This window comes from Cnephaeus nilssonii, assembly GCF_951640355.1.
Source record: "Cnephaeus nilssonii genome assembly, chromosome: 16".
NCBI lineage: Eukaryota > Metazoa > Chordata > Mammalia > Chiroptera > Vespertilionidae > Cnephaeus > Cnephaeus nilssonii.
The window spans coordinates 19,926,476-19,940,547 of record NC_137087.1 but is presented as its reverse complement, the minus strand read 5'-3'; the positions used below and the strand labels follow the sequence as shown (position 1 = coordinate 19,940,547).

The window sequence follows — 14,072 nt, the reverse complement described above, 5'->3', positions numbered from 1 at the left end:
ATCTATCCATCCATCAGTTCATCTATCCATCCATTTATGTATAAATCCATTTATACATCCATCCCACTATTTGTCCACTTATTTACCCGCTTTTTTCCTGTCTATCTGTCCACATATCCACAAGTTAGCCTTCTGTGAGCATTTACCAAATGCCCAGCCCTGTGTTCAGGTGGGTCTCTGCCCTCCAAGTTTCAGCCTCTGCCTGAATCTGTCCCAACCCCCAAGTTTGCAGTAGGAAAGGGCCCATTGGCCAAGTACGACAGGCTCCCCCTTCCTGTTGCCCCACCCACAGGAGGTGCTGGAGCTGGAGCGGACCTTGGGCGGATACCTCGTGGAGGAGCCCAAACCCCTGCTGTTCAAGGACAGTTACCATAACCTGCGCCTCTCCCTCCACGACATCCCGCACGCCCACTGGAGGAGCAAGCTGCTGGCCAAATACCAGGTGAGGGCCGGGCTGCAGGATGGGGAGAGCTGGGGCCGGGGTGGGGCACACGTGGGGATCTGCCCAGGGAAGACCAGTTTCCCCTCCCAGGCTCTGCTCCCCCCTCAGCCTTGCAGCCTTGCCCCTCCATCTTTGTCTCCCTCCCACCCCCCTCGCCAGGCTCCCTCCCAGTCGTGCCTAGGCACACCTCCACCATTGACAGCCACACTCCCCTCCCACCCCGATCACACTTCCCATGCACAGATGTCTCCCACATCATCCTCCAAGAGGCCTTACCATCCCCAAGAGCACCCACGCCTGGCAGACAGTCCAAACTTACCTACAATGGTCACACCCCTCTGCCCCACCCGCCTGGGACACCACTGTGTCCATTGGCTTCCCAGCCCCAGGCACACAGGCGCGCACACACACACATTCAGGCTTGTGCCTTCTTCCGTTTCTCAGCTGAAGGGCCCTTGACCAGCTCTTCCTCTGCCCAGTTGGGTGGAGAGGCCTGAACTACCCGCTGAGAGGTCCTAGCCCTCCCTGTATTGGCCCCATTACCTCCTCTGCCATCATTCCCGGTGGCCAGGGCAGGCTGGGCTTGTCTCCTTGACCTGCCTCCCTCCTTCCCCAGGAGATCCCCTTCTGTCACATTTGGAATGGCAGCCAGAGGGCCCTTCACTGCACCTTCACCCTGGAGAGGCACAGCCTGGCCGCCACGGAGTTCACCTGCAAGATCTGCGTGCGGCAGGTGGAGGGGGAGGGCCAGATATTCCAGCTGCACACCACACTGGCAGAGGTGAGGCTGGAGGGCTGGGGGCGGCATGCACACCCCTTGCTCACCCCACATCTGAGTGGAAATGCCATCTCACACTGAGACATGCCCCCCAAGTCTGAGCTGGGACTTGGGCCCTTTTTGCCAACATCTACCATTTGTTGAGTGCCGACCCTGTGCTTGGCATGTACTATACCAAGCATGTACTGTGCTTGGCATGTACTGTACCTAGATTTTCTCACTCAATCTCCACAGCCACCAGGGAAACAAATCCAGTGATCCCCCGGGAGATGAAAAAGTAGGTTTCAGGGAGGGCAGGTACCATGGACCTGTGTCAAGGCCTTGCTCGGCCCCAGCCTGCAGCTGTGCACCCCTATAAACCTGGATCGAGGTCCACGAAAGCCAGGCCACCAGGGGGCAGTGCTGGGCCTTCCTGGCGCTGCAGTGGGGAGAGCACTGGCTGTGGGCCTGGGCCCAGTTCTGCCACCAGTTTGGCATGTGATCATGGCAGGTCACTTCCTGTTCTAGACTTTGGGCTCCTCATGGCTTCCTGATATTGAGGCTGCCTTAGCATTCACCCTGGGCAGTGCACTAGCCTGGTGCGCCCCCTGAGGGCTGGGGGTCAGGCCTGCAGCCCTGGCCCACAGGAGCTGAGCCTCTAGGGAAGAAGGCCTTTGACTAAGCATTTGTGGCCTGTCCGGGGCAGGTGGGGACTGACTAGAGCCTCCTCTGCCCCTCTCACTCTTGCCCCCTGCCCTTCCAGACACCCGCTGGCTCCCTGGACGCCCTCTGCTCTGCTCCCAGCAGCGCGCTCACCACCCAGCTGGGACCCTATGCCTTCAAGATTCCGCTGTCCATCCGCCAGAAGATATGCAACAGCCTGGACGCCCCTAACTCGCGGGGCAACGACTGGCGCCTGTTGGCGAAGAAGCTCTCCATGGACCGGTAAGTGTTGGGACACAGACCTGGCCACCTGAGTGTGCTAAGTCTGAGATGCCCATTGATTGAGAGGCGTGGTGCTTAGCATGTTGGCCTGCGGCAGTCAGATGAGGCCAGGCCCAGCCAGTGTGAGCACCGTCAGCACCCCAGTGCCCAGGACGGAGCAGGTAGAGCACCCGTGTGCTGAGGAACAGAGACAGCTTGGTGTCAGAACTTTCCTGGAGAACTTAAAATGCTGGGTAAATGCAGTGGCAATAATAGCCATTATCATGATGTCATACTTACTGAGAAACCACTTCCTAAACCTGCACTGAGCAGATGCCAGGTTTACGACATCTTAGTAGAAATGGGTGGGGTTTACGAAGACGTCTGAGGCTTTCTCCCTGCTCTCAGGAGCGCACGGGGCCGGTCAGGCAGGGTTGGACGTAGGAGGAAGAGAAAATGGAGAGCTGGTTTCTACAGTCACTCCTGGACCAGTGTCTTTCAGTGATAATAATGAGGTGATGAATGGCGATGAGCAAGACAGGTTCCATGTTACAGCCGAGGAGACTAAAGCTCGGAGAGCTGCAGTGACTGGCCCAGGGCCACACAGCCTGCAAGCAGAGGAACTGGGACTCAGACCCAGGATTGGGGGGCTGAGCCCCCAGGCGTCCCCCTCCTCATGCTCTCCCCACACCCAGGCTTCGGGAGGTGTTGAGCTTTGGGGCAGCCCAGTACCCTTCTTCCCTCCGCCAGGTACCTGAACTACTTTGCCACCAAAGCGAGCCCCACGGGGGTGATCCTGGACCTCTGGGAAGCTCTACAGCAGGATGACGGGGACCTCAACAGCCTGGCCAGTGCCTTGGAGGAGATGGGCAAGAGTGAGATGCTGGTGGCCATGGCCACCGACGGGGACTGCTGAGCCGCCCCAGACTGCGGGCTGCTAGGGACTGGCAGGAGGCGGGTGCAGGGAGGTCCAGGCACCTCCTGTGTGGCAGTTCACCTCTGCTGCCCCCCAGCTCACAGCCGGAGTCACCCTCCTCCTCCTGCCTTGCTCTGCCCCAGACCACGACCAGCCTTAGGAATCCACGGACTCTGGTGTTCCTCCCCCCTGCCCCCCCATCTCTCCTGGCTCAGTCCTTCGTGCAGAAACCAGGGTGGGCTGAGGCCTCTGGAAACAGGGGAGCAAGGGGGTGGCCCTCCCTCCACCCCCACCCTCTGCCTGCAGCCCTGGTTTGTTTTCGTTTCGTTCTTACTTTTCTTCCTCAGCCAATGATTTCTCCCTGCTCCCTAAGCCCTCTGTCTTCACACCATTTTCCTCTTTGAAGATCAGTCAAGTACACATGCTTTCTCCGTCCAAAAGCTGAAAGGAAAGGAAGCGACTTGCTTCAGGAAGAAGAAAAACACCAAAACCACAAGGGAAAAGAAAAACCCCGTTTCTTAGGAAACGCAAATGATTTATTATCCAGGTATTTGGATAAGTCCTTTTTAAGAAAAAAAAAAGAAAAAGAAAAAACAACACAAAAAAATAGAAAACTCTTTTCTTGAGTGTGGGTGTGTTCATGGTTCTGGCCAGGAGCGAGTGTGTGTGTGTGTGTGTGTGTGAGAGAGAGAGAGAGAGAGAGAGAGAGAGAGACTGAACATGGAGCACTTTGCTGCTGCTGATCCCATCTTGGACTGGTTTTTACAAGGCCTCCGTGTCCCCAGTTGTAAAGGCTCAAATGGTACACGTTTCGCTCTACAGTCTTAAGCAGACGCTGCGCACATAAAGCCAAGGAGCCCTGGAGTGGAGTGAGGGGGGCTCTCCCTCCGCGTCCCAGGCAGACGCCCCCGGCTCCTCTGGGCCCTGGGAGGGGACATGAGGGCCCCCAGGCCAGCTGTGCGCCTTGGAGATCGTTTCCAGCATCGGGATCCGGTGGCCCCTGGAGAGGGGATGTGGCCCAGAAGCGGGGCCCTAGCAGAGAAAGGTGTGGGAGATGAGCCCCCCCGGACACCTCTACTCTCCCCTAGGGCGGAGCCAGCCAGGGCCCCCCTCCCAGCAGCCTCTGCAGCAGGTGGTCTGGAGCAGGTGGGCATTGTCCCGAACCCAGGCGTCAGGAGGCATCCTTCCCAGCCTGTTCCTCTTCTGTGAGACTGAAGGGGTGGCGAGAGGGCCTCGTGAGTAGCACAGCCTGTCTGGGCCTCGGTGTGGCTTTGAGAGGCGCGTGGACAGTGGCCCTGCAGCAGGAGGCGGGGAGTGGGTGGCCCGCCTGAGCAGGACATGCCCTCCGCCCGCCCCGTGGAGGAGAGGGTGGAGGGCGCTTTTCCCGGCTCTGGTCTCTGCAGGCACCTCCCTTCCTCCTCCTCTCACCCTCCCTCTGCTCTGGGAGATCTTGAGGTAGGTCACCTTTGAACAGGAAGGGCTGCCGGAGTGGAGGGCTGCACCCCCTCACCAGCCTGGACCAGGATGTCCTGAGGGGCCAGCAGGGTCACGAATTGGGGAGGGATGCGTCCCGGCCCTTGGCAGCTATCTGACAATGGCTGGGACCAGGCTCCCGCAGCTGGCACGGAGACCTCATCAAAGGCCTCTCCTTGGCACCCAGGCGAGGCAAGTGCCAGCTCGCCGACTGCTCCAGGCACTGCCCCCGCGGCTTGCCCCAGCAGGCCCAGCAGCAGCTGCGGGGACCAGCCTGGGCACAGCCTCGCCTTTGAAAGGCTGCTTTAGGGCTGCAGTCCCAGCCAGCGTCCCCAGCCTGCCTTCCTGCCACCCACAGCCCTCTCAGGGTGGGGGTCGGCCGTGGGCAGATGAGGTCCTGCCCCGAGTTTGAGAGAGGATTCCCTGTGTTGGGACTGAAGGGGCCAGGCCTGCCTCAGAGGCTGGGACCCCAGCCCCGGACCCAGAGCCCATGTGGATGCTGCCTCCCTGGGGCTCAGCCTCCCCGGTCACTCCCAGCCCACGCCGTGGGGCCTGTGTGACAGCGTGGAGCTGGCAGCATCACCAGTGCCACCCGGGCTTCACGGGGCCCTTCCCATCACAGGCTCTAGAATGGCCACGGACCAGCACTCGGCCTTCAGCGGTGCCGTTGAGCTGTGGGGCTCAGCATATGGCTGCCTTCTTGGGGCCTCTTCCTTCCTATACCTAGAGGCCCCGCAGCTGCTGTTTGAGGCCCTCGTTCTAGGCTCCGGATGGGAACCCCGGTGGTAGAAGCTCTGTGCTCTGCCTGCCCCACCCTCAGGCTTGCTCAGGGCCTGGGACAAGAAGAGCTTTTTGTGGATGAGGCCAGGCCACCCATTTCTAATCTGATTTCTAGAAATGATGCACCAGGGCCGGGCGCACAGAACCCGTTGGCCGGGGCCTCCTGGGAAGGCTCGCTGTCCGGCTTTGTAAGAAAAGCCAGGGAGGGGTTTGCTGGCTCCGCCCATCTACCGAGGCTGCTGTGACCATCCCACGCTGCCCGCCTCAGGTGGCATCCAGGCAGCCCCCCGTGCCCATGTGCATGGAAAGCGGCAGGTTAGGTCCCACTGTGGGCCTGTGTGGCCCTCAGGTGGGCATCTCTGTCTCTCTCCTCTCCGGTATGTTTGTGTTTGCGTGTGTGCGCACGTGCTTTGTGTGTGTGTGCACGTGCTCTGTGTGTGTGCTTTTGTTCACACGGGCACATCAGGGCTCCTCTCTGGAAGCGTGTCCCCGCTCGTGTGAGTGTGCCCTCCTCGAGTCCCCAGCTGGGACGTGCAGAGGCTGGCGTGCCTGTCTGCTGCCCTCTCTGAGTCCACAGGGTCAGTCGGTGTATCTTCTACGTGCCTCTCCCTCTGCCCTCTCTGAAGTGCCCCGGGATCCAGGGCCCGCGGTCCCCTTCCCCCCCACAGCCGGCAGCTGAGCCAGGTCCCTTAGCAGGTCCTCTGAGGGGAGGTGATTCCGGAGCTCGGGGTCAGGGAGCAGCTCTCCTGGGGGCAAAGGGCTGGACCCCCTGCCTGGGCCGCGTCCGGGGGCTGCAGGGCTGCAGGAATGGCCCCGTCGCGCCTGTTTATTCTGTAAACTACAGCCTGTAAATAACATTTAGCATTCCTATTGTAACAGAATTAATTTTTATGAAATAAATTATATTTCCTAGTCTAATAAAAAAAACCCTCCAGGTTACAGTCTGCTGTCTTCTGGACCGTCTTTCTCTCAGCAGCTGGGAGTGATCTTCCCACTTTTCTCAAAATTCCGGGGGTTCGGGGGTGAGGAGGTCACTGTCAGGACTCTGAGCTCCTGGAAATGATCAAGCTCAACTGCCTCATTTTACAGAAGGGAAAGCTGGCCCAGAGGGGGACAGGGGCTGCCCCATGGTCACACAGCAAGTTCAAGGCAGGCTGGATCTGGATCTGGATCTCAGCCCCCATCCACCTCGTGCGCCCCCACCCCCCCCCCCCAAATCAGTGCTCTCCGTGCAAAAGCACTGTGTGCAGGGGCGGTCACTGAGCCTTCCGTGGACTGGAGGTGGGCCGGGGCGGGGGGGGGGGGAGACAGAGGGATCCCCAGTGCCCCTGTCTGTCTGCCTGTGGAGCTCAGCTGGGCTGAGGCTGAGCGGTCAGTTCAGAGCACGGACTTGGGACAGGAGAATTCGTGCAGCAGAAAAGGAGTGGCGAGTGGGCTGGGACCGGGTGACTGGACCCAGGCTGCCTTCCTGCTTGGGCGGGTTACACACTGGACGGGAATGCCTTAGATGGGGAGGGAGGTGCCCTTCCCACGGGGATTGTGGACTTGAGTGTTTATGATGAGAAGTTTCCGGCAGGGGCAAGAGAGGATCCTGTTCTAATAAAATCGCACTGGAGCTTCATTTTCCCACCGATGGGAGTGTCCTGAGGGGGCTTTATTTCTAACGTGCCTGTTTCAGCTGGCCCCCTCTGCCCTGTGGACCTCAGGCCTCTGAGTGGGTCTGGCCCCAGCATTTCCCAGCATGCACTGCCTGCTCTGTGAGTGAATTCCGTGGCCCTCGTTCATGGCATGAGCACCCGTGGCCCTCAGGGAGACACCGTGTTCACCAGCACGTGACAGGCTCTGAGAAGTCCCGCCTGAAGCAGCCGACTTCCTCAGATCAACACGGGGTGTCCCAGATGTATTTGGCCATGGGACCCCTTTTTATGCTCTGAAGTATGTGGTACCTCTGGGTCCGGCCAGCTCTGACTCTGGGACCTGTATCTGGGGTGTGCACCAGGTATCACCCAATGTTGTCTGGGGGTAGGAGCGCCTGTGGGCTTGTCCTCTGGGGACGTAGGGCCTAGCTAGTGGGGCAGGCAAGAGGTTTGCACATGTACACACAGCCCCACCCACTCGCTGTCCTCACTCCCTGCTTCCCCGGCCGTCACGGTCCAGTGGGCCAGTCAGGAGGGAGGAGAGGGAGGGGACAGCGTGTGTGTGTGTGTGTGTGTGTGTGTGTGTGCCTGTGTGTGTGTGAAGGCAGGCATGGCGAGTAGCCTGAGGCGGGAGCAGCCGCCCAGGGAGAGGGCGGCAGAGTCAGGTGGGCCAGTAGCTCCCACAGGCAGTTGTCTGGGGTCCTCCCAGGAGTGACAGGTGCCCATCTAAATCCCCTCACCCTCGGCCACCACCTAAGCACGAGGGCCCCTCCTTGTCACCTGCCCCTTGGTGGGATTCACAGAGTTCTGGCCTAGGAAGCAGGGGACCTGAGTTCTAGCTCTGATTCTGTGGGGGTCACGGTCCCCTCAGCCTCAGTTTCCCCATCCACGAAGTGTGGGTCTTAGACCTGCAGCTCTGCAAAGGGCCCTCTGGCTGGTGTCCCGCAATTTGGGGGGTGCTGGTTCTAGGAGGGGTGGGACAGCCCCACGCCCCGGGCCCCCTCTGTCGCAGTCCCAGAAGTAGATGCAGAAGAACCGGTTAGAAGCAAAAGATGGGCTGGTTCCGATCCTGTGACCACGCGGCTGCCCGGTGAGGTGGCAACGCTGGCGCCCACGTCCAGCCCGTCAGCCGGCGGCCCAGCCCGCAAATGCAGGCCACCAGCTGCTGCCCACGAAGGGTTGCTGGGTGGGGTGGGCAGCCGGCTGCCCCCTCCTCCACGAGGGGCCTTAAGAGAAAATCCGTTTCCACCCGCTTTAAGGTCAGACTCAGGAAAACCTCATGCAGTTCTGTTTAACAAAATGTTTTAAAACTTTAACCCATTTTAATTGAAAATAACATACATGCCTAAGGTATGAGGAAATTCAAAAGGTAGAAATGAACAGATGAAAAGCTGATCCCTCTCCCCAGGCCTCCCCCAGAGAGGCCGCTGTTACACATCCTCTCGGGAGATCTATGCAGATACAAACATATTTGTACACGTAAATATTTAAATATAATGAATTTGATCCAAGACTCTCAAGCCCTCGAGGCATAAACATGAAACAGTTTTATTTCCCCAATAACTGTTCGAGCTTCATTTTGTCGGCACTGACGCTGGCTTTCCCAGCGGATAGCAGGCTCCCTAACGACGTCTCCGCCGAGGCCTCTAGCCGTGCCCTCCCTGCGGTTACTAAGACAGCCTCATCTTGGTTGCTAAGGCTCAACCCATCCACCTTGGAGCTCGAACTCACCTTTAACTAACGTCCTCAGCTCCCCACGCGGTCACTGGGGTGCTGTGGTGGCCTGCTCTCCACGCCTCCCCTGTCCCTTCTCTTCACAGACTCAGCCAACTACCCCTCACTCCCAACGCGGGACATCCTCCTCCCTTGTCACTTTATGAGAAAGCTGCCATCAAACCCACCGGCACCTCCCGCACCAAGCCCTCTCCGAGCGGGGCCTGGAGAATTCTCCAAGGGACGCTGTTCCTAACCGAACCCCTGCCCTGATGCCACAGTCCAGGGCAGGGGGACCTCCAGGTTGGGAACTCCCAAGTCCTGGTTTTCAAAACACACCCTGGCCGGGCAGGAATGGGGCTCCTTGCTCGCTGTCCAGCAGCTGTCTGGGCACGTTGTGCTGGTCACTCCGTGGCCCCAGGGCTGGGCGCACACGGCCTCAGAGCCCGCGGTCGGGGGAGGAGACGGGAAGAAATGGGCAGGGGTCCAGCGAGGCTTTCTGGAAGAGACGCTCCTTTGGAAGCGGTTGCCCCGGGACGTTCTTCGTCAGGTGCGCGTTCTGGGGGAGATGCTTTCCGGCAAAGCTTTGCAGCAACCTACTTTTCACGAAATGTTGTCGTGCTGAGAGAAGATGCCGATGTCCTCGCAGCAGGGGTGGTCCAGCCGAGCCGGCCGCCGCCGGCCGCAGGTGCACTGTTTGGGTGTGCGCGTGGGTGTGCCAGGGGAGAGTCCGTGTCCTCTCAGCGGCCCTGGCCTGGGCCATGGGGGAGTGGGGGAGGGCTCCAGGGAGTCCGTGCCATCCCAGCAGCCATGGGGGCTGGCCCAGCCCAGGCCTCACTGGGGGTGGCTTCAATCTGCTCATCCCAGTTCCGCAGCCGAGGAAGCTCCCCCCACCCCAGGAGAAGGTCCCGGACACCTGGAAACCCAGTCAATATTTAGTGATCTACTCCCTGAGTGGGCACAGCCCAGGGGCCGGGTTGCTGAGTCAGGCAGCTCCCAGCAGAACAGGAAGTGAGTCCATGGCCCCTTCGCCAGGACCGAGGGGCAGCCGGCCTGGGAGAGTCACCAACAGAGCATGAGGAGCAGGAGGCCGAGGTCATGCCAGCGGGCCCCTACTATTTAGGCGGGTGGAGAGGGGGTGGGCATGAGGGCTGGGTCCAAGGGACCACCAGGAGGTGGGGACAGCGTGATCACAGGTGGGGGGGTGAGAAAGGCCCGGTGAGGAAAGCGGGTGGGGGGGGCGGGGTCAGAGGCAGTGCAGGATCAGGCTGGGGGGCAGGGAAGGGCAGGCGCCTGGCTGGCCCCACTCCCATCGGGGCGTGGCTCCCGACAAGACCACCCACCCTAGATCCACCCAGGTCTGCTCCTCAGTGGTGGGATGGGTCAGGGCTTTGTCCATAGGCCAGGGGTCAAAATCATGAGCCTGCTGGGCCATGTGAAGAGAGAAGCAGCCCCGTCAGCAGTTCACAGGCAAGAAATGTGCCCTCTCGGCTGTTTCGTGAAACACACGGCTGCCTCAGCACGTTGCTCACTTCCCCCTTCCGTGAGCAGCACGGGTCTGTCCCTGAGTGAAGCCGGAGGATAAACGTTCTCCTCAGGGCAATGGGGGAGCGGTAGGGGAAGGGGGGACTGTGGCTCACCGGAGAGCACACGGCGCACCGAAGGGCCAGGTCTGCACCGGGCTCAGGCCCGGGGCTGCAGGCAGGAGTGAGGGCCAGGCTGCTCCGTCCTCTGCTTAGAGAACTCCGAAGTCAGGGTTGGAACATAGATGTGAAGTCACTCCGTCGGGGATGGTTGGCTTCGTTCTTGTTAAACACGGTGAAGGCCAAAGGAGACCTTCCCAGTATGTGGCCCGCTGGGCTGCGGGAGCTGGAGAAAGCCTTTGAAGGAGGAGGGCGGGCTCAGAGCTGCCTGTTTCAGGGGTTCACTGGCGGAGACGGGGGCGGAGGCCCTGGCCCTTCTCCAAGACTGCCGGGGCCCCTCCCGGGCACTGCGCCCCCTGGGTTCCGTCTGAGGGACAGTGGCACGTGCCCCAGATCCCTCCTCCTCCCTCCAACTTCCCAGGAGCCTCTCCTCTGTCTGATGAAACTCAGGGCAGGACTTGGCTGCCACGCCCTCGGGTCCCAGCAATTCCCCTACTGCCAGGTGCCCAGGGACCGATGCCCCGTGCTCACACCAGTGAACGCCGTGATTACCCCGGGGCTACCCTGGGCAGAGGCCGCCCCTTCTCAGGGGCTCCTCAGGTCTATTGCTCAGACTTGGAGGATGGCGGAGGCAGGGATCCTGGGCCACCATCGCATCCATCTTCACCTGATGCCAGAACTCCCTCCACCGTGACCTAGACCCTGGCCTGTACAGTGTCTGTTTGAATACTTCCAGAGATGGGGAACTCACTACTTCCAGCAGTAATGGTAATAGCGGGCATTTACTGAGTGCTTACTTGTTTTCACGGTAGGGGCTGGTTTTGTTCTCTAGAATCAATAGAAATAGGTCTACGTTTTCCACTCTCTGACAGCTTTTGAAATATTGGAAAACAGCTCTCATGGTCCAGCCCAGCACCATTTCTCTTCCAGGGAAAGCTCCCCATCCTCACGTGGCACGGCTCAGGGTCCACGTGCCCTCTGTCTCCTCGGGTTCCTGGTGACCTGCCTCGTATCTTCCACTCCCACAGGGGGATGATGTGACGCCCACGGCACAGAGCGTGGGAGGCATAACGCCACCGACAGGTGGGAGGGGCTGAGCCCTGCGGCCGCTTGGGAAACAGAACCTGACGCCACCCCTGGTCCCAGCTCAGCGGCAGGTTTCAGGGGCCGAGCTTTGGCTTGGAGGGAGGAATCTGGTTTGGACCCAGATTCCGTCATCTGCTAACCATGTGACCCTGAGCAGATTGCTTAAACCCCTGGGGCCTCAGTCACACAACGAAATGGGGATGACACGCCTTTCTTCACAGATTTGCTGTGAGAATGAAACGAGATGGTAAGTGTCAACACTGAGAGTGGTAAGTATTCGTCCTTGTCCATGTCGTCAGCATCAATGGCAGTTGCAGGTGTGTCGCTGACCTTTTACTGTCACCTCCCTTCCTTTTTTATTAATATATATTTCTTCATTGATTTCAGAGAGGAAGGGAGAAGGAGAGAGAGATAGAAACGTCAATGATGAGAGGGACTCATTGATCGGCTGCCTCCTGCACGCCCCCTACTGGGGATCGAGCCCACAACCCAGGCATGTGCCCTTGGCCGGAATCGAACCTGGGACCCTTCAGTCCGCAGGCTGATGCTTTATCCACTGAGCCACGCCGGCTAGGGCTGTCACCTCCCTTCTTACGAGCTTTATACATCTATTTACACAACCTGCGCCTGCCTATTAGGTGAAGATGAGAAGGAGTAGCTCTTTGCATCTGCAGGCCTGAGATCACAGAGCTCTTTCAAGTATATTGTGTCAGTGGCGCCTCATGTTTTTCCTTCTCATGTAGCCAGGAGGCCAGGGACTCTTGGTCCAGGGCTCCTGCCTCAGCCCCACACATAGCCCAGCTGCAGCCCCGCCTCCTGAACCCGCATCACCCTGACACTGACATACCCTAGGCCTTCCTGAAACACCGTCATACCATCCCCTCCTTGATCTCCAGAAACACCCCCCCTCCCACCCTCTGGCGATGGCAGTTCAGGGACTCTCCTCCTGGCTTTACAGAGGGGGAAACGCAGACCCAAGGGCACAGTCCTAACTCCTTCTCCCCCCCCCGCCCCACTCCCAGTTCATCTCATCCTCACTCACAGCTGCAATGACCACCCAGAGCTGGTAACGCCCCAACTTAGGCCTGCAGCCCCAGCCTCTCCCAGAGCTGTATATGCCTCCCAGACATCGCCCCCTGGTGCCTCAAACTCCACATTACAAGTCAGAACTCCTGACCTGCCCCCAATCTTGGCTTTGCTAGCATTTCCTGTCCTAGTAGAAACCCCATCATCCATCCAGATGAGCAAACTGGAACCCCAGTCAGCATCCTTGCCCCTTCCACCTCGCTCTGCCCTGTCTCATATCCACTTTTCGTTCTGTCTCCTCAGCATCTCACATCAGCTCCTGGCCGCTCCTGCGTTCAGCCAGTCATTCAGCAACCACTCGCTCTGGGCCGGGCAGTGTGCAGGCCCCGAGGGAGCAGAGGTGAGCCTGGCCTGCCCTGCTCTCCGGAGCTGGTGCGGATGGTGAGCCAGGTTCGGTCTCAGCTTGACACAATCCCGGTTACATTCGGCAAGATTTCGCCGCTCCAATGGTGGAGGAAGACAGTTATAACTGGGGAGAGAGAAACAGGGGCTGATGGGCCAGATTTGGTACTGTGAAATGAGGATTTCCTCTGTGGCGGCTTCTGTTTCTTCTGTCGAGTAGGAGGCAGGAGGCAAGGCCATCTTGGGATGGGGTGTGCTCAGGGGTGGAGGCGCGTGGAGGAGGAAGGTGGCAGCAGGTCTCATGGTGAGAGCGCAGGAGCTGAGACGTGTGTCGGGGACTGCTGGATCCTGGTCTCAGGAAGGTGCCATGAGTTCACAGGGAACCACCGGCCTGCTGGCACTTTCACCAGCGAGGCTCAATCGCTCAGATGTGGGCGGGTCTGTTCGCGCAGGGTTGGCCAGCAGTGCCACCAGGAGACGAGGGACGTGGGAGTTTAGGGTGTTGCTAAGATGTTACTAAAATGATGGGCCATGGGATCTAAGGGGGCTCAGGGTGGAAGGAAAGATGACTGATGCACGGAGGGGAGACAGAGGTCAAGGACCTCCAGGAGGCCAGAACTTTCCCAGGGGAGCAGTTGAACACAGCAAGGAGAGGTGGTTAAAGTCGGGGGTGGGGGTGGGGGTTGATTAGTGATGTGGAAGCAGAGAATTATGGGATCTACGTGCCCTGCTTGGTGGCCCAGTTTACCCTGGAAAACAGGAAATGCAGCCCCACGGAGCCAGCCCAGCCTGTGGGCACGGCAATGACAGAGCATAGCCACAAGGTGGCAGCATCGGCACACAAGCCTGCACCTGGAGGCCTCAGCATCCATCCTGCTCCGATGTCCCATTGCTTCATCGCCTACAGATCAGCAGACTTCAGGTGAGATAAGGAGCTGTGTGACCCCCACAACCAACCACCTTGATGGAACTCTGACTGGGCTCTGGAGACAGAAAGGCATTGATGTGAATCGTGGCTCTGCCACTTTCAAATTGAGCTCCTTATTACAATGTACTCCTTCCCTCACCCCACAGCCTCGAACACTCCCTGGGAAGCTGAGCGGGGCCCAAGCTGCCTGCCTCATCTTGTCCCCAAGCTGGTACTGCCGCTGCCATCTGTCCAGATCCTGGAGGAGAAGGCGAGCCCACACTGGCCAGGAGGCACCCCAGCGGATGCATTAGCAACCCGTTTCCTCCCAGTCTTTCTGTCTTAACAGCGGAGGCCATCCCGAGT

At 59.4% G+C, this 14,072-nt stretch overlaps 1 protein-coding gene across 2 annotated transcripts in view; it reads left to right on the top strand.

Moving 5' to 3' along the window:
* UNC5B (unc-5 netrin receptor B) overlaps window positions 1-6,225 on the top strand; it is a 79,589-nt gene extending 73,364 nt beyond the window's left edge. For both annotated transcript variants that reach the window (XM_079792950.1, XM_079792949.1), the window contains 4 exons: window positions 293-442; window positions 1,059-1,223; window positions 1,963-2,144; window positions 2,874-6,225. In XM_079792950.1, the coding sequence (XP_079649076.1) occupies window positions 293-442; window positions 1,059-1,223; window positions 1,963-2,144; window positions 2,874-3,039 (663 nt within the window). In that variant the 3' untranslated portion in view covers window positions 3,040-6,225. The remainder of the gene's footprint in view (window positions 1-292; window positions 443-1,058; window positions 1,224-1,962; window positions 2,145-2,873) is intronic.
* Window positions 6,226-14,072: the final 7,847 nt, after the last annotated feature.